At 39.3% G+C, this 19,515-nt stretch overlaps 2 protein-coding genes across 2 annotated transcripts in view; both read left to right on the top strand.

The window, feature by feature from the left end:
• Nucleotides 1-1,103: 1,103 nt before the first annotated feature.
• tmem230a (transmembrane protein 230a) lies at nt 1,104-12,540 on the top strand. Its single transcript, XM_078271862.1, has 4 exons — nt 1,104-1,217; nt 6,577-6,684; nt 7,399-7,521; nt 11,110-12,540. Exons 2-4 carry the CDS (start codon nt 6,583-6,585, stop codon nt 11,248-11,250), a joined length of 366 nt encoding a protein of 121 aa, XP_078127988.1. The 5' UTR covers nt 1,104-1,217; nt 6,577-6,582; the 3' UTR covers nt 11,251-12,540.
• A 1,054-nt stretch (nt 12,541-13,594) lies between these two features.
• The window catches only part of igsf9a (immunoglobulin superfamily, member 9a), a 62,328-nt gene continuing 56,407 nt past the window's right edge, over nt 13,595-19,515 (top strand). The window contains exon 1 of the mRNA XM_078272112.1: nt 13,595-13,826. The gene's annotated coding sequence lies outside the window, so the exon portion shown is untranslated. The remainder of the gene's footprint in view (nt 13,827-19,515) is intronic.

Raw genomic sequence — 19,515 nt, 5'->3', positions numbered from 1 at the left:
GTGTGTCTGACTATGCGTGCTTTCGAACACCCACCCAACTCTGCCTCTGATTGGCTAACCATGACATTTTACTCAACCTCAGCCAATCGTCAGCATTTATTTATAAAAAATGGAAATTATAGAGTGTGGTCTAGACCTACTCTATCTGTAAAGTGTCCTGAGATAATTCCTGTTATGATTTGACACTATAGTTACATACACATAGTTTATGATAAGGGTCTTAGAAAAAGAAAAGGGCTTTGCTGAAAATGCTCATCTCTGTCAATGTTCTGTAATACACTTCAGAATGGGTAAAGAAGACAGGGCTGCTTTCCCAACACATTCAGGAACACCCAAGGTAAGGACAGAGAAAAAGTGTACAAATGTCTATAGGATAAAAAAAAAACCTGTCTCACAATTGAAATATCTGGCTATTTTATTGATTTAACAGTGTTGCAACAGGTAGGCTACTTCTTTCTGCGGTATTCTTGTAGTTTTGGAATAAAATAGGCTATTTGATAACCAACTAATCACAATTTGTTGGTAGAATGTAACAAAGTAGCCTGTATTTACTCAATTACTGTACTTAAATAAGGTTTTGAGGTACTTTACCCAACTGTTTCAATGTTATGTGAATTTATACTTGTATCATTTTATATAAGGCTGCATGAAGAATTGTTATACACAGTATTTTACAACGACTTTGAATGCAGCTCAGCCAATAACAATCAAGGACAGGATCTATCTGTTTTAGATTAAACTACCGTAAACGGTGTATAAAGTCATTCAAATTAGTCCCACTTCGACCTGGTACAACAATAAATGACTTTCATTATCACTAACAATAATAATCCAATAATAATAATAAACCAATACTACAATAACAATATAATAGTGAATGAGTCTATTCTGCTGATACAAACTCTGTACTCTTAATGAGGTGACATTTTAAATAAGGACTTCACTTGTAAGTGAATATTTTTATGCTGTATGATTGGATCATTAGTTTACTTTAAAAAGCCAAGATATGGATTGACAATTTAGACACGAAGCCTGTGAACTGTGAACAGGACAAGCAACAGGATAATAATATATAATATATGTTTGTGCGCATGCGCAATGTTCGAAAATAAGGAAGTTGACGTAGATTTCCATCAATGAAAACAACAGATGTGGCACCATAAAGGAGCAGTCTGCGCAAGATAACATTGACGGTGTTAATTATACCTTAAGTAAAGGTAAGTGAGGAACGAGGAGAAGAAACCAGTTTAAAATCAAGCGTATGTCAGGCTACGTTAGCTAGCTAGCTTTTGATAGCGTAACTTCTAAGAAGCTAACGCTCCAGCTATTAGGTAATTTATGAGTGGTTATTAGATATAGCTAACCAATGCAGGTTAACTAAGCAGTACCCTCAGCAGCTTGAGCATCTTCATGTTTACGTGTTTGCTGACAAGAGCATCAGCTATAATGTTATTAATGCACAGAAGCAACTTATATATTATGGACAGTAACGTTAAATAGCCATACATGCAGGGATTTAATAGCTAGCTAGACAAGTGGAGGTTTGTTAATTTAAACTTTCTGTTTACTTTTTTTTCCTGATTCATTTTAATGTTTGATGGTATACAACTTAGTTAGCTAGGTGACGACACTGTAAGACATGGCACAGTTGCAGGAAAGAAAAAGTACAGAACGTTACCAACAACTAGAATAATACCCCGGCACATGTATGCTAATACATTACACGTCATTCACAAAGAATACAGTGGTAAACTAAAATGTGTAAGTGTCATATAAGTATAAAAACTAACATATAATCATCCGTTTTAACTGAACCAGGCAGGGTTTTAGATGCTGCGCATATAGACTGTAAAGCGTTAATGATACTGCGTCAGAAATCCAAATACCCCTTCCCCTACGAAGTTTTGAATATCTTCCCTCCTCCTTGTTTTATTAAGTGGTAAATTATATATATGTTTTATAAATGTCTTCATTATGGTCTAAAAATGCTGTTTCAAGGGTATAGTTCTGGTGTAGAAATACTAAACCCCTGCATTGTGTATTCATCATTTGAAAACTTGTTACATTTAAAGACATTAAAGGGTGCTGGAATAAATATGGAGTGATTAATGTCACATGTTGCTTTATATTTATGAGGTAGGTGGATATGACAATGCAGTGTATACAGCATGCTGATATTTATATCTGACAGTGATGACATTTACATGTTAAAACAGTGTATTTAAACTATAAAATTAAATATAGAATTTCCAGGTACAGTGGATGTTGTAAGGTAACAAGGTTATTGCACAGGGAGTAAGGTTACAAGGTTATAGGCAATGGGATTTTTTCGGACACTGTGACTGTGTTTGTCATAGTGACGGCCTGTGGAAAGAAACCCTTTGTGTCTGGTCAGAGCTGTAGTCAAGTCCACCTTTCAATCAATCAATCAAAATGTATTTATATAGCACTTTACAACGCCAGCAGGTATCCAAAGTGGAGTATGTGTTGTTTTTTGCCAAGTACAAAAACAACACATACAATAAAAAAGAATAAAGCATATAACACAATAAAATCAGAAAAGGTTGCAAAGAAACAGGAGAGTGAAATTGTCACACCACTACTATGTATTAAAAGCCAGCCTAAACAAATAGGTTTTTAGTTTAGACCTAAAAAGAGCCACATCTTTTATCGTCCGAATATCAGGGGGTAACTTGTTCCAGAGTTTCAGGGCAGCAACTGCAAAAGTCTGATCACCCCACTGTTTATACTTAGACCTTGGGGACTTCTAAAACCTGCTGATTTGAAGACCGCAGTGACCGGTTGTGCTCACGCAAAGTTAAAATTTGGGACAAATACTCCGGGGCCAGGCCATTTAATACCTTTGTCGAGTCCAAGACCAAGTCCAAAGAGGTTCAAATCCAAGTCAAGACCGACTCCAAAAAGGTCTGAGTCCAAGTCGAGACCGAGTCCAAATAAGAGACAGTCAATACTGAGACAGAAAAAAAAGAATACTCTTCAAGGCCACTCACTTACCTGTTAGTTTATAATTTATGTGATGTGAGAGACAGTATATCTTCTATTTTAAGATGACAATTTTGTTTTATTATTTGTAATAATCAAAAAGCAAGTGCAGAGTAACAATCTATACTGCCAATGAGTTCTTATCTGCAGTCCGTTGCGGTCCGTCCCTGTCCATTTTGGTGGCTGAACCAAACCAGAAAGTGATAAGATAAGCCTTTATTATCATTGTATATGGTAACATACAATACAATTTGGAGAGCTCTTCTGTTCGGTGAAAGACAACAAAAAAAACAAGCCATCACATACATTCAGGGCATAGGATTTAAAATAAATAGATAAATAAATAAGAATTACACATGAGAGGGGGGGCAGTGATGAGATAAAATAGCAAGTGCAGTCCATATTTAAAAGCTTTTTGAAGATTTTCCATGTTGTAAGTTGTGGTTATTTGCAGAAATTAAGAGTTCTGATGGCCCAGGGTAAGAAATGTTTTTGAGTCTTTTTGTCCGGCTCTTTATGCACCTGTACCGCCTGCCTCCTCCTAAAGTCCACTGTCATCTCCAGGTTGTTATGATGGTCAGCTGTTAAAACCCCTGTCTGTTCACAGACTCATCACTGTCCCAGGAGAGGGCAACCACTGTTGAGTGTTGTCTGTAAATTTGAAGGAGTTTAACAGATGGAAGTGTAGTCATTGGTGTAGAGGGAATAGAGCAGTGGGAGGAGCCAACATCCCAATGCTGATTTCCGGGTGCTGGATGTGGTTTTCCTCAGCCTCGCCGGCTGCCTCTGGTCCGTCAGGAGGTTTGTAATCCACTGACAGGTGAGGGCTGGGACAGTGGGAGGGAGCTGGGTGAGTTTGGAGCAGAGGACGTCTGGGATGATGGTGTTGAATGCCAAGCTGAAGTCCACAAACAGGACCCTCGCATATGTCCCTTGTATGTTGCAGTAGGGCAGGGCAATAAATATCTATATTATATCGATATCAAAATACGAGGCTAGATATCGTCTTAAATTTTGGATATCGTAATATCGCAATATATATTTTTCTAGCCGTTTTATTTTTTTACCCACCTAGTCATTATATGCACATTATTTATGATTATTCATCAAAAATCTCATTGTGTAATTATTTTGCGAAAGCACCAATAGTCAACCCAACAGTATCGCCGCAATATCAATATGGATGTATTTGATCATCATATCGGGATATTTGATTTTCTCTATATCACCTAGCGCTATGATGTAGGATGTAGTGCAGTCCCATGTTGACTGCATCATTCACTGACCTGTCATTTTATCCTGTAGAGGAAGCTTTCCAGGAGGATAGTGGAGCTTTTAAAGCAGGGGGGGGACTTCACACAGCTCCAGTGATCTGTTGGAGATCTGTGTGGAGATAGGGGCCAGTGGGTCAGCACAGACTTTCAGACAGGAGGATGACAAGTAGATAAAGAAGGCCTGGTGCCTTCTTGAGCTTCTGCCTCTGAAAGAGCTGACACGCATCCTCTTCACAGATTAACGTTTTGTCCACCAATCAAATGGCTAGTGAATGTTCAAAGTCTACCAGCCACTCAATAGATTACCGTTGTTTTTTTCCGCTGGTGAGTGAAGCAAATCTACCAGCCACTTGCATATTTTACCAGCATTGGGCATTGGGTTGATTGTGCGAATGCAGGCTTATCAGACCTGCAGTGAATTAATGTTGCCGAGCAATTGATGCTTCTCAGTGTCACCTGTAGTTGGTGACGTTCTGCAGGCCTCTCCACACTGAGGCCTCATTCATTCATTGCCGGTCCGGCAACAACACAGTCTTTCCATTCATTTTGAATGGGGGTAGTGCATAGGCTGCGACAGGGGTTGCCGCATGGGGGACACGCAAAAAAAACGTTCTCCGTGGCCTTATGAAGCTGCCTGAGTGTTGCTGTAACCCAGGGTTATTGTTGGTTTATGTGCTGACTAAAACCGTCTACATGTCGTCCTCACAAAATCTGATGTACAATGTCACAATGTCGGTGAGTACAACCAGGTCTGTAGCAGCAGCACACATTAAGCAGAACACCTATGGGAGTTTTTGGAGCAAGTTGTTTGAGCGCTCTCCGCCACCATCAACAACAACTAATTAGGGAATATCCTTTGGAAGTATTCTGCTCTTCAGCAAAAGACTCTTTTGAAAAAAGTATTTGCACAAAAGGTTCCGTCTCTCCCTCTGTAACCAATCCAGATGAATACTAATGAATACATCTTTGCGGTTTTAGTTTTCTTCCAAAGCTGCGTAGGTTTTTCTCGATAATCCTGAAATGCTCTCGTCAACACTTTCCTCCTCCTTTTTTTTTTTGGTGCTAAATCCACAGTATTCCCTTTTCGCACTACATGCTGTCTATAACCTGGAGCTTTCCCCATCAGAGAGGCTCTGTGGCAAGTTGATGTGACAGCTTCCAGCAAAATAACAGAATGTTTCTAAAAGCGCCTACATACTTTGTTCAAGCAGGAACAACAGTTTTTATTCGTGGATTTAGTCTCCCGTGGGGGGGTGGGCTCAAGTGCAAGTCTGCACAGAGCTCAATTCTGCAACATAAACAAAACTTAGGCTTTGAGGAAGATCAGACCACATGTGTAGTCACACTTCTCCGAGTCCCTCCGGGGCAGATCAGTGTTGTGGTATTTTTATGTTTTTATGTCTCCTTCTGTGTGTGGATGACGCATCAGATGACGCATTGATAATCTGTTAAATCTATGAGTAAATTGTCCTTATTAACGCTGACTGGCATGTGTGGAATAAATGCTAGAAATAGTTATTCAGGCCCAGTTCTAGGCAGGTTGTGTAGAAAAACAGATCAAAAGTTCGCCTCTAAGTTCAAACATTTCATTTAACTAATTACCACTTGAAACGGAGACAGTCGGTGACCTTAGCCTTCTCTCGACATTGAAATTCTGAAGCTGTTATCGACGTATTTTTCCCATGACGATAATTTCGATAATTTATTCCAGTTGATAGGCCTACTTTCTCTTTAAAAACATTCTACTGCGTGTGTAGTCACGTGACTTCGCCCGGACCAGTCCGCCGCATGGAAAGCATAATGGAGGATAACTCAAACACCGAGACCGAGTCAACTGAGCAACTTGTGCCCCAAAAAAAACCCCCGCAGTGTCTGTCATCTGGAAACATTTTGGCTTCAGAAAAGATGATTTAGAACAACGTGATTAATTATCGTTCACATATCGTTATCGAGGTGAAATGTGCAATTAAACGTGATTTTTTATTTTTATTTTAGGTCATATTGTGCAGCCCTAGTTCAGTGTTTACATTTTCAAGCAGAAGTGACACTGTGGAAATTAAACTCTCACTAACCTCTCAGCCTCAAGGTGTACTGTAGTCCAAAAAAAACAACTAACTGATATAAGCAGGGTTGTGGAGTAATATAAGTCGTCAGACCATGATTGAGATTTTGACTTCCTGTTTATACCGGGGTCATTATAACTTAACCTATCAAACTATTTATTGTTAAAGAGTACAGGACCGAATTACTGTGTAGATATTATAACTAATTCACTCGATGTGTCTCTCTTTTCAAACAGCTTCTAATGCAGGCAATTAGAAGCAACATGTTGGGTGCTGGAATCTCCAACAACAAGGTCAAGTACTCCCGGCTGGCTGCTGATGACGACGGTTACATCGACTTACAGGTGAGAGGCTTGCTTTCCTTCTCTACAGACCTGTCTCTGATGCCTCATGCTGCTCTACGGGTTGTTCAGGAACTTGGTAATTAGGAAAATGTTTCCTACCACAGGCAATTAGTTCGAGATAAAGCCCAATGAATGACTTCCTGGAAATGTTCCAACGCTTTCTGTGATCATACCGGAGGAGATATGAGTAGCTGCAAGTCTGATAAACTTGTTTCCATTTAGGGATTAACACAGGCTAATTTTGTTTTGATATGAACTGAAATACTTCTATTATTTATTATGCCAGTAATAAAGTACCTTTTTTTGAGCGCAGTGTTGAGTAGAGCTGCAAAAATTAATCGATTAATCGATCAGTTGTCAACAATTAAATGAATTGCCAACTATTGTGATAACTGGTTAATCGGTTTGAGTCATTTGTTTATGAAAAAAAACTAAAAGAATCTCTGTTTCTAGCTTCTTTAATGTGAATGTAATCTCGTTATTGGGCTTTGGGAAACCCCTGATCGCCATATTTCACCATTTTCTGATTCGATTAATCGAAAACATAATCGTCAGATTAATCGACTATGAAAATAATTGTTAGTTTCAGCCCTGATGTTGAGGCAGCACTGCACCTAAGCTAAACTGCCTGCTATTATTAACCATAATGATGAAATAATACACTTGTCTTGTCTAAATGTCTTGTGTTTTGTCCAACAATTGAACCCTTTACAGTTCAAGAAAAGCCCACCAAAGGTCCCATACAAGGCGATTGCACTGGCAATATTCCTGTTTTTGATTGGCTCCTTACTGATAATCTTCGGGACTCTTCTTCTGTCAGGAACCATAAAGGTCGAGGTGAGTTTGGTCAGTTAAAGGAACACGAGACTTATTGGGACTTTAGCTTATTCACCGTATCCCCCAGAGTCCATACATACCCTTCTCATCTCCGTGCGTGTCGTAACTCTGTCTGACGCACCCACCGCTAGCCTAGCTTAGCACAGATCCTGGAGGTAATACTGGGAACTACATTCTCAGAAGGCCAAGCACTGCTACTTGGGTGGAGTGATTATTACTCCAACTCTGAGCGAACTCCAGGCGAACTCTCTGCTCCTCACCAAGGGGCTTCTCGGATGCTGTGAGCAAATCACTCCGCCCAAGTAGCAGAAGTAGCAGTGCTTCGCCTTTCTGAGAATATAGTTCCCAGTATGTATACGGTTAGAAGATGGCTGTGTCTCATGTGACCTTGTTATTTGTACACGCCGTGACTACACAAATCACAACATGTAAACAGGAACATGTTGGCGTTATTTTGTCACTTATTGGGAGCAGTAGGCTAGATGGAGCCGGTTACCTCCGGGGTCTGTGCTAAGCTAGGCTAGCGGTGGGTGCGTCAGACCATATAATATAATAACCATATAATGATTGTGTTCATTTAAAAAAAAAAAAAGTGCTAGCACTGTAGAGCCAAAGATAATGGTACAGGTTTTCCTCCAGTTTACAGATACTGATGCTCTTTTGACCAAGATTGGTTATCATTTGTAATAATACTAGTATCGATACAATACCTGAGTTTCAGTACCGATACAATACCTTCATTTGAGGAATACAAACATGTTTTTCTGCAAGTCTTTTTTCTTCTTAAATTTCAGTATTAAATCGAATGTTGTACAAGTAAATTGACTCAATGAAATATCCTAAAATCTGCAACATTTGTAATTTAAATCAGGAACGATCTGATTAAAGAATAATTATGTCCTGACATTGAAAGCCAGCTTTCGGTACTTGACAGTATTGTTTGTTTGTTTAATTAGAATTCCTCATTAGCTTCTGTACTGCAGCAGCTATTCTTCCTGAGTAAAAACATTTCAGTCAGTACCAGAAAAGTACTGCAGTGTAATACCCAGACCTAGCTTTGACACATCTAGAGAGCCAACACAGCCCCCAAAATGTCAACTCACGCAGTACATAAAACATGCTTCAGTTAATCTGGTTTTTAAATAGCTGTAATTTAACTGTTGTCCTGACATGTTATTGCCTTGAGGCCAGAGTTCTGCTGCACGGCTTTTCCTGGCCACAATGGTTTTGTATGTGTTTAAACAAAACTAATCATTTTGATATGTTATGCCTCAGAGTGCCAGCTTTGGTCGATCCCCTGCTGTGGTTTGTGCTTCCTAAAATCATGACTCCATGTGGGAGATAACTGGGCCTGCATATATTAGGTTTGCAATTATCAGTAGGAGGTTAATGTGACTGTTTTTTATTCTTCCAGTCTGCAGATTGTATTTGCAGAAAATTTGAGGCAGCATTCGTGTATTTGTGCCATCTACTTGCCAATTAGCCCACGCAAGTTGAAATAGCGTATTGAATACCACAAATTACACAAGATTCACAAGGCAATTTAGAAAGGAAAGGTAAGATTCAGGCAGGTTCTATTGCAATAGGATGTTGGGAGTTTTGGGTTGAAAGTTGTATTTTTTTATTTTGGCTTGTGTGAAATATCAGAGAATGTCACCTGCTACTGTTAGACTAGTTGTTTACCTTTTTCCAGTAATTTGAGCATTGTTATGCTGGTAGAAGCTGGGGTTACCATGGTTACGCATCTCCAACCGGCAAGGAGGCTCTCAGGAAGTGACTTGCTAATTACAGCTCAGTGCGTCCAAAAAGATACATACTGCCGTTTAATTTTAAATACAAAAGTACGTTGAACGATAGTCAACATATTGAGTATGTAGTGCATGCGATTTCTGACGCAGCCCTAATCTTTATCAGTGGATGGAGTTTGCTCAGTTGTCGTCTATGGAACGTCAGTCTAGTGATGACAACTGAGCATGCGCCATTGGCTTATGAAGACTATTGGATGAGGTTGAAAGCTCTGTAAAAAAAAAAAAAAAAAACTCCACAAATGCCAGGAACAGACTACACAATTTTTTGTCTTTCACGACAGTCACTATGTCAGACTATACAGACAAATAGCCAAAAATTCTTGCTGCGTCTTGGACAGAAGAGTGGCAACACTAGAAGTATGACACCGACCAGCCCCCAGACTTATTATCGCGTGCTGTCGTGAAGATCACGCTCGAGTTCATAGGTCGACGCCTTGGTGGAGCAGCAGCTTCTCAAAAACGCACGAAAATCATTTAACCTGACCGTTGTCGATCTGAAATAAATACAGATTCAGCAACTGCGTAGCTTATTTCTCACTTAAAATGTTTTCAGAAACACGTTTCGGTGAACTATTTTCGTAAAATATGAGATTGTTTTCCAAACAAGCTGCAATCAAGGTCTGTTTTGAAATCCGGGAGCCCCACTTGGAGCGTTCGTCCAATCAGGTGCAGCCATCGCGGTTGTAGGAGGGTATAGCCTGTTTTCTTTGCTTGTCAGTGGTCAAAGTGAAGAGAAACAGGTAACTGCTAGCGGCTTGCCCACTAGCGTGCAACGCTGGGAAGCAGGGCGATCGCTGCCATGAAAAAAGCCTATATATGGGCACTGTGTGTATCTTTCCTCCACCAGACAGCAGCAGTAGCGTCTCGCCTTCTTTTCGCCATGTTTACATATGTGCGCCAGAGAGGCAGAGCGCACTCTCTTCCTATTGGTCAATGTCAAGGAATAACATGTCACACTAGGCGGAAAAACACAAAACAATTCTGACATTCTAGACTTTCTGCGTCATGGTCGTGAAGTGTCCCAGACGTTAGATCGCTGATCTTTGATTATGTAAAGACACACGTTTGTCGGTCCCTACCCTCATTATGACTTTGAATGTTTGTCTGCAACGTGTCTGTCGGGTCAAAATCGGGCTGAACGTGTGCAGTCTGATCCTGGCATTATAAGAGAACCTTATGTCAAGATTTATGTTCAAGATCTCCTGTTTGTGTTGTTAAAACCCACCTCACAATAATCCCAGTAGATAGTGTACAAACATAATGTTTAAAATGTTGACAACTGCAACAAGATAATAGACAATTGCAATGGCTCATGCAGCACTGCGTCTTTTAAATAAAAAAAAAATAAAAAAATAAAAAAAGAACAAGCATTGAGAGGGCAACAGTAACTCAGTGCACAAGACTGCCATCTGGTGGTGAAATGAAACACTTCACTTGGCATCGGTAAGGACTGCCTGTGGTTAGCTTCCCTGTATGTGAAATGACTCATGATTTACATGAAACCAGATCTCAGACAGATGAAGTCATCACGTCTGTGGGCCTCCTGCACACACGCTTTTCATTCGCAATTTATGTTGATGCTGACGGGCGACAGATATAAGCATGTTAAAGCCTGATGAGTACAGTATTCCAGTATTTATATGCTATGTTTGTGAGTAAATAGTGGTTCCCAAGCTTTGTGGCGTACAAACCCCTTAATACAGAGACATGTCTACTTGTAGCTCCTTATCACAGGTTCTTACCCCCAACTTTCTTTCCTCCTCTTCTTTTATGTTTTCAGCATCCAGACCGCACCATTCCTGTCATCATCATAGGGCTACTCGTGTTCCTTCCTGGATTTTACCATTTGAGAATTGCCTACTTCGCCGCAAAGGGTCACCGGGGTTACTCCTACGACGACATCCCCGATTTTGGCGACTGACCCAAACTAAAGCTGCTGATTGGTGGAGAATCCTCTTCCTCCTGCCACGCTGTGCACCCTGAGACTGGTGCCTGCTGTTTACTTTGAGTTTCTGAATGCATGTAGCAAATCAGGCGAACCTTTATCGCTGTTCTGCCATGAGAGACTTTTAAAGTCTTGCTGATTTTTATGATTCTGTGTTGTTTATTCGATGCTATGTGTTGTATTATCCTCCACACAAAAGCTTGATGAACCTTAGAGGCTTTATATATATATATATATTCAGCTGTATAAACAATGAACCAAACACTTAATGAGTAGAGGACCTGTTGCTTGCCTGCAACAGTGCAGCAACATGTCGCTCAATCAAGAAACGATTGCAAACCTCGGTTGAGTGGTGACCTATTTTTGAAGACTACACGGACGCCTTTAACTGACTACTGTTAGAACCTTGCACAGTTGCACAGATGCACATCTTAAACAAATACTGTATTTATTTGTGACTGTAGCCTATGGCTGTGTTTGAAATCGCCTACTAACATACTATTCTTACTAAGTATGACGTGAAAGTGAGTCGCGTGTGGATTTTGTGTCCGCAGATGTATACTACTTAAACAAGATTTAGAGAAGTATGAGGCGTGAGCTTAGTGCATTTACTGAACTGCCCCACAGACTGCAGTGGCCGAGATTTTGAGCTAGGCTAAAAGCTCTTAATAGTGTCACCTTATTAAGTTTGAAAGATGTCCTATTGTACTCCTTTTCCAGCGTCCAGCGTCATTTGTGTTCTTGGGGTCCCCAAGAAAAGGTTTACATGCTTTGATGTTCAAAAAACACAGTATCTTTCTCATACCGCCCATTGCTCTTCAGGTGAGAAAGTAACCTTTTAGATTCAGTTTGGTAATTTGCTGCAACGTTTTTTGTACATGTTTGACATTAGTCATATCTTGCTTGCGCATTTCCTCAGCGTGAACAGTCTGTTGGTAATGTCTTACTTAATCGCTCATTTAGTAGGCAGTATGCAGTATACACATTGAGTATGCAGTAGGCAGTACATTAGTATGCAATTTTGAACACAGCCTATATGATTTCATGCAAAGCTCGGGGGGGGGGGGGATATATTTTTCCTCAATGATTATATTTGCAGAACTATCCAAAGATTGATTACTTTATCGAAGTACAGTTATTATATTATATTTTTTGACTGAAATGTATAACTTTCTGTATGAAGTATTGCTGTTTGTCAATGTATGCATTTGGTTTTAATTATAAAAGATGTATTTTTACATACATTTGCTTAATTAAAGTAGAAAACTGAAGATGTTTTGGCTTATTCTCTGCCACGTCCTTTGTGATGGCAGACTATGAAGATACATGGTGAATTAAGCCATTGACGTAGCAAACAACCATATCGTCGTAAGGTTTGGAGGACTTGTTGATTTATGATACTTACACATTACATAAAGAAGATATAACGTACCAGTCAAAAGTTTGGACACGCCTTTGAATGGGAAAGCGTGTCCAAACTTTTGACTGTTACTGTATGACAAGGGGGTATTAGAAACACCAAACAAAACACCAAAATAAAATACAACGATGTTAAAGTACAGAACAATTGATTTTGAATGAATAGATTTGTCTCAAGGAATAAAAATTGAATATAGAACAAAAAGTAAGAAAAGCAATCTGTTTCTGTTCTGAGAGGGGAAAAATACACTCCTGCATAATTTTTGACATCATTTACAAAAACAAAGTGAAGGTTTTTTTGTGTGAGGAATCATAAATAAATTGCCTCAGTACCAAACACACTGTCACTGTGCCAAAAAAACACACACATCAGCCACCACAAACCAGTATAAAAATCACACTAGGAGCGCTTTACTTCATTGGTATTTTTGGAAGACATCTATGAATAATATAAGAAGCCGCTGATTCACTCTGTAAGTAACAAAATGAATCATTCTCTGTGTGTAATGCATTTTTATTCTGACTCATAGGTTCAACACTTTGTTTTCCCTGGTTTGGCCACCGACACCAGGTAGATGGCCCCCTCTTGTGGTTACCACTAAACTGGGTGCCATCAGGGGGGGATTAATGGCTAAAGAAATGGCCTTTTTTATCCTCTGCCTGCACCAACAAACTCTGATATTAAATCTGCATTGGCTTAAACATGAAAGGGCTTAACATTGCTGTGGCAGTAACTTCAGTTTAATGTGGTCTTTTTTTTTTTTTTTTTTTAGGAGTCTTTTGAACACACCCAGATAACAGCAGCAGCCAGAGAAGGGAGGGAGGGATGGGAGGAGGAATGAGGGGGGGGGGAGGATGGACTCTGGAGCAGCAAAGTGGTTCGACGCTTCACTGTCACCTGTACGTGAAATGAACACCTGTTGCCGGGCGGTTTTTTAAAAAGAAAAACGCTCATATTTCAGTCAGTTTGCAACGCCACAAAAGATCCAGGCCTGCTTTCAGTTAGCCACACAGTGACCTTGCTGCAGGTCCACACGGAGCCAACTGAGGCACAAGTTTGCCGGAAAGGAACATACGAAGGATGTGTTTTTAAAAGGGAAATCTGACAGCGGCCGCCATTAACCGAGATACAGGTAGGATCAGTTACGATTAAAAAAAACAACAACAAAAAAAACAGCAACAAACAAAGCAGTTCATGATTTTTGAAAGTGTTTCTGACTTCCAGCAGCTTTGAAGGGATGAGAAATGAATGCTCTGAGCCCATACTAGGGAGTGCGAACTTCCATTGAATCCTCTGAACGGTGTCATGCATTTAAACGTGTAATGCAGTTTTATGGGAGCTTTTCATTATGATGTGAATTGTGAACGTTTGTGGAGCTTGAACTCAGCAGCAGCAGCAGCAGCAGTGGTCACTTCTCCCGACCAGTTCAAGCCTCCAAATACCAACTAGGTCTGTGTCAGTTACAAACGGCTTCTGTTGGCCTATATTGTTTCTCTCTCTCTCTCTCTCTCTCTCTCTCTCTCTCTCTCTCTCCCGGCTTTTATTGTTTAAATTGGGTTATAGTGGTGTGACTACCTTTTTTTTTAGAACAGATTATTGAACCCTTTAAACCTGGTAAAACATGATAGTGGATGTCTGGAAATGTTGCTTCAAAAAAGCTGCCAAAAATATCTCAATTAAAATCATATCCAGGACAAAAAAAAAAAAGAAGCAAGATTACAAACTATACAGGTTAATGTATTTTTTTTATTAAAATATTAAAGGTAGGCCTATTTTAAAAACATTTCCATTCAGTACTTTTACTAGTTTGTGGTTCAAAGAGGAGCAGAGTCCAAGGTGATATTCGTCTTTTATTTAAATTCAGTACATTGAACAAGGAGATAGATATTATTTCTTTTGTGGATACATTTACAACTTGCTGCCTTTTAAAATATGTAGAGCCAGAGACATAATATGAAATCTTATCTCTTTTGTGCTGTTGACTTTGTAAGGAGATCAGAGTATTTCTTTATTTCACAGATTATGAGAGAACTATTCTCATAACTTCCCCCAGACAAGGTTCATTTAATCATTTTAAATTCCACTTCTGGTTTGATTAAGTCTGTTAAGGTGCCAGATGGGTGCAGTTTCCCACATGACATTTTTCATAAAGTTTACATCATCAGAGGGGAGGCGAGGGAAAAGGACTTTATTGTGAAGGAGAGGATGCAGTAAACACAATTTAAATGTGATACTAAAGTAGATGCAAATTATGACCGGCAAAGCACTATTAAACCCATACCAGTGTGTTTGCATTTTGTGTCTTAGTGCATTTCTCATGACTCAGAGGCCTGTCGTAGTGTTACTTTAGAATATAGTTCATGGGGGGGAGATTCAAAGGAGACTTTATGGTCACTCTGATGGATCATCCATGTCCAAAAAGTCTCTGTAAAACTGTAATGGCATGAACAATGTAAACCAACACTGTCAGAATGTTGGAGTTACAGCTGTTTTTGAACACTCAAGATTGTCTCCTGTCTAGGAAATCAGTAACTTTTTAAACAAAGGTGTGGACTCGAGTCAACATCACTTGGAGCTGGCATGATTTGAATATCCTCTCCAAGACCAAAAAAATTAATAAAATGATGTTGTAAAAGCAATTCATTTCTCTAAAACCAAATGTGCTTTGAATCAATTTGACAGCAGCCAATCACATTGCCCCATCTTTAGGGAAAGGTGCATCTGGCAGTGAAAAGCAGCAGACAGACAGCAGATGATACCTCAAGTTATCAGACTGAAATGTAAAGACTCTGCTGCTGTCAACAACAACAAAAAAACAGACGGCAGCATGCAAAACATTTGGCTCAGAAATTACAGATAATTGAACAGAAGTATTATTAGTAATTTCATGAAAAATGATACACATTTATTTTAAATAATTCATTTTTCTGTACTTTTTGTTATTATACTCAGTCTGTTTATGATGCACTTAAATGGCCATCTCCAAGTGGTTGCAGACACACTCATTGGCTTCAACCTATATGTTAATTATCCTCCTTATTTGCTACAGTATCTTGTACCTTTTACCTCAAACTATGAAGTTCGACACCCTGCTCAACTCTACTTCTCTGTCCCTCGTGTTAAAACAACTGGCAAAAGGGCTTTTAAGTTTAAAGCTCCAGCAGATTGGAATAATTTACCTGTTGAAATAAGATCAACTTCAGCATTTGGTATGTTTAAGAATGTCATGTCTTCCCACTTTGAGATGGACTATCATTGTTATTAATGATGCCGTCATTCCCTATACCTACTGTTTATATCGATTTGTAGTTGGTGATTGACTCACACTCTGCCGTTTATTTATTATTGGCCATTTTGGCCACCTAGCGGTTGTAATGTTTTGGTGAATTTATGCATTTGAAAAAGAATTGTGCCTGTTGTTGTATGTACGTTGTATGTACGTTGTCGTATTGATAATTTTATTTTCTTTTTTTTCTTTTCCTGTCACTCTGTTATGTATTGATTGTGATATATATTGGGACCCTCTTCGAAAACGAGATGATGCATCTAAAAAAAAAAAAAGAAGTGGCATTCAGTTTGGCGAAGGATTTATAATATCTTATTTAGTGTTTAAAAGACAAAGTTTAGGACGTGGACTTGACTTGGAGCTCATTGGTCTTTGACTTTGTTGTATGCTATGCTTTTAACCGCTGAGGTCCCTTCTTTTCTGTATACGACTAAAGTATATTTCGTAGTTGTATTAAAAAAAAATAAAAAAAAAGATTGTGTCTTTCATCTGGATTTGCCTCTCTGCACTCTGATTCATAGAAAAGATACTTAATGTTTGTACTCTGAGCGTAGAGATGCAATACCCACACACACAGTGGAGATCTCTTTATTTTTCCTTTTTTTTTTTTCCTCTTCCATTTTCAGTCTGTCCTTTTTATTGTGCACATCAAACTGAGCCACGCAGAGGGTTCCTATTGTGATGGGAAGCTTGTGTTAGAATTTGAAAACGGCCTCTTTTAAGCCATGTGCAAGCTATCAAAAACTAAAATGTACATTCACAGGGGGCAGACAAAATAATGTATGCATCTTGTGGAAAGGAACTTGAAGTAAATTAATGACAATAATAATTACTGCAGCAGAGGTGGGTTACAGCAAGTTGAATGTCAATAAGCCGTGTTTTTTTTTTTCAGATGCGAGAGGAGCAATCTGACGAGCTCCAAAGAGCTAGTGTACAAAAAGACTACAGAAATATGTTATCAAAAAGAACGGTCTCGAAAAGTTTAATGAAATTACATTGGCAAAGAGGAACTGTGTGTGTTGCAAATGGAAATTATCTGAATACGGATGACTTATAGGTAAGATTTATCAAAATATATAGAACTGTAAGTCTAGGTCAAGTCTAAAGTCTTTATAAGCAAATTTCAAGTCAATCGCAGGTTTTTGAAAGCTGTGTTGATAAGGTTTTTATTTGAGACAAAGGACTTCAATGCAATTGTCTAATAATAAAATATTTAAGCTGTCAGACCATTCAAGGCCTGTATGTCACTGCCTCACTCATTTTTATTGTTCTGAGATTTTTAACAGGTCAAACCTCACTTTTTGAGCTGATATTTTTGACTTCAAGTCTCAAGTCGCAATCTTTAGGGAACCAAAGTAAAGTCCAAAGTACATATGTGCTAGTAAACTGAATATCTTTGGTATAGGAGTGTTGGCCAGACAAAAACCAGCAATTTGAAGACGTTACCCAGGGCTTTAAAAAATTGATCACAATTTTCTGATATTTTATTGACTAAATGATTAGTCGAGTAATCAAGGGAGAAAAATATCAGCAGTTATAAAAGTAATTTGTTTGTTGCAGCCCTACTCTGCGGTATCAGTTTTGAGGCATGTCACTATGGGATGAAAACCTGCCGAATTGTAGTGCTGTGGTGGAAAGTTATATGCAAGAAGACTGTCATCAATGAATTTAAAAAGTGTGTGTTAAGCATAGATATATTATACGTACGTACCAATGTGTCCATGCATATGGGTACTAACAATGTTGCATTGGCAAATGTAACCTGTGTCACTATATGGCGCCTTGTAATTGTTTAAATTGTGAGTCATATATAGTCACTTTGTGAAAATTTGGTCCAAACCTTTTGACAGAAAAATTCCCGTGTCTCACAGTGCGTTCTAGGACCGTGGCTTTGCAATACCGACTGAAGGTCTCACTACTTTTCTATTACAGTCACATTCACATACATAACAGCCCAATCATACAGTATAGGGGCCTTTAGGCCTGACTCAAGTCCACGTGTCAAATCTCAGCTTTGTAGTTAAAGGGGAACTCCACCAGTCTTACACATTCAAGTCTGTTGGAAGGTCTTGATAGGTACTACTTCATATATGAAACATTTTTTGCATAAAGCCTTTTTTGAATGGCTCCAGAGGGAGCTTTGCAAACATCTGAATAATTACCTCAAGTGATGTCACCTGAGTCAGCATCAGTAGTGGGGTAGGGGGAGGTGAGTTAGAAATAATTGAGTTTACCAGACCTCTGTAGTCCGCTCCTCATCTCTGCTTGAGGCTAGCGACTCGAGGCTGTGTTAGCCGCTACTTATATTGCGTTCCATTTACCTCGGGACTCGAAGCTGGGAATGACGTCGCACCCGAGTTGAATACGTTCCATTTACAACTCTTATTTTTATTCTTTTCATTAGCTCTAGCCAGGTTAGCCATGTTAGCAATACCAGTTTATAATAACACATTTCGCTGTTTTTTGTGTGCATACAAACAGTGTAACAACATGTCCAGAAATAGAATATGGACAGCACTGCGTGTACGACACAGAAGTGCTTATAACTGTATGTTACTACAGCTTTTGCAACTGTTGATGCACGGAGCAGCCATGTTGGATTTTTAGCTCGGGCCACTCAGGTGGTTGCCTGAGTTCAGGGGGGGGGGGCGTGTTTCCGACTTTGACCTCAGAAAAAATCTGAGTTCCGAGTACAAATGGAACGCACTATAATAGTCGGGGATTGAGTTGCATTGTGGGTAATGTAGGTGCCAGAAGGAACGAAGGATGGAGAAAGTGTGGAGTAAAAAGATGGTTCTGCTGCATCAATTTGTATCCTTTTTTTTCCATCACCTTTGGAGGAATGTCTATGATTTTGTTAGTTTAAAGTTAAAAACACCATTATCTCTTACCTGTTTTTGTCTATCCTTTTTAGGTGACAGCACATTAGGAATTTGACCCTTTTTTTCTCTTTATTCTTACTCTGGTCAGAGGGTCCAATTTAGCTTGCTGGCAGATACAAACAGCCTTGGAACCTGTGTTTCACATTCCCTTAAGGATACAGTACTTATAGCTGTCTACAATACCCAGGACATTATAAAAGACATGTTTTGAGTGTAAACACAAACAAAAATGGACCAAGAAAATTCTCACGCCAAAGAAATGGAATTTGATCAGAAAACAAATGTGCAGGAGTCCATTATCTTTTGCTTTCAAGTGTGGTCGGGTAAGAGGAGGCAGAACTGTTGATAAATCTGTGTCTGTGTCTCAGTCGTGATTAATCAGCAGGGCCCCATTTCTGTCCTCCCTGTAGATTAAAATGGCAACAATGCAGAATTTCAACAGCATGCCTGTCACTGACATTACTTTTTCTGTCAGCTGATACATCTGCATGGGACAGGGCACTTTCTTTTGTGAGCTACCGGCTCATTTCTTATAGCTTTAAACATTTTCCAGAGTACTGTGCTGCCACTGTTTGTTTGTATGCATGCAATGTCAGAGGAAGGAAAAGTACGTCTGTGGGAAATGTCTAGAGACCATCTGTGTTACCATGGTT

Source organism: Sander vitreus, chromosome 16, assembly GCF_031162955.1.
Source record: "Sander vitreus isolate 19-12246 chromosome 16, sanVit1, whole genome shotgun sequence".
Lineage (NCBI taxonomy): Eukaryota > Metazoa > Chordata > Actinopteri > Perciformes > Percidae > Sander > Sander vitreus.
Note: the sequence above shows the minus strand (reverse complement) of the source record. Positions and strands in the feature narration are given on the sequence as shown.

What these genes read in the sequence shown, in the direction of transcription:
- tmem230a (XM_078271862.1), top strand. Translation starts at nt 6,583, where the DNA reads ATGCAGGCAATTAGAAGCAACATGTTGGGTGCTGGAATCTCCAACAAC. An exon ending in ACGGTTACATCGACTTACAG is followed by an intron (nt 6,685 to 7,398) that starts GTGAGAGGCTTG and finishes AACCCTTTACAG; the next exon opens with TTCAAGAAAAGCCCACCAAA. An exon ending in CAGGAACCATAAAGGTCGAG is followed by an intron (nt 7,522 to 11,109) that starts GTGAGTTTGGTC and finishes TTATGTTTTCAG; the next exon opens with CATCCAGACCGCACCATTCC.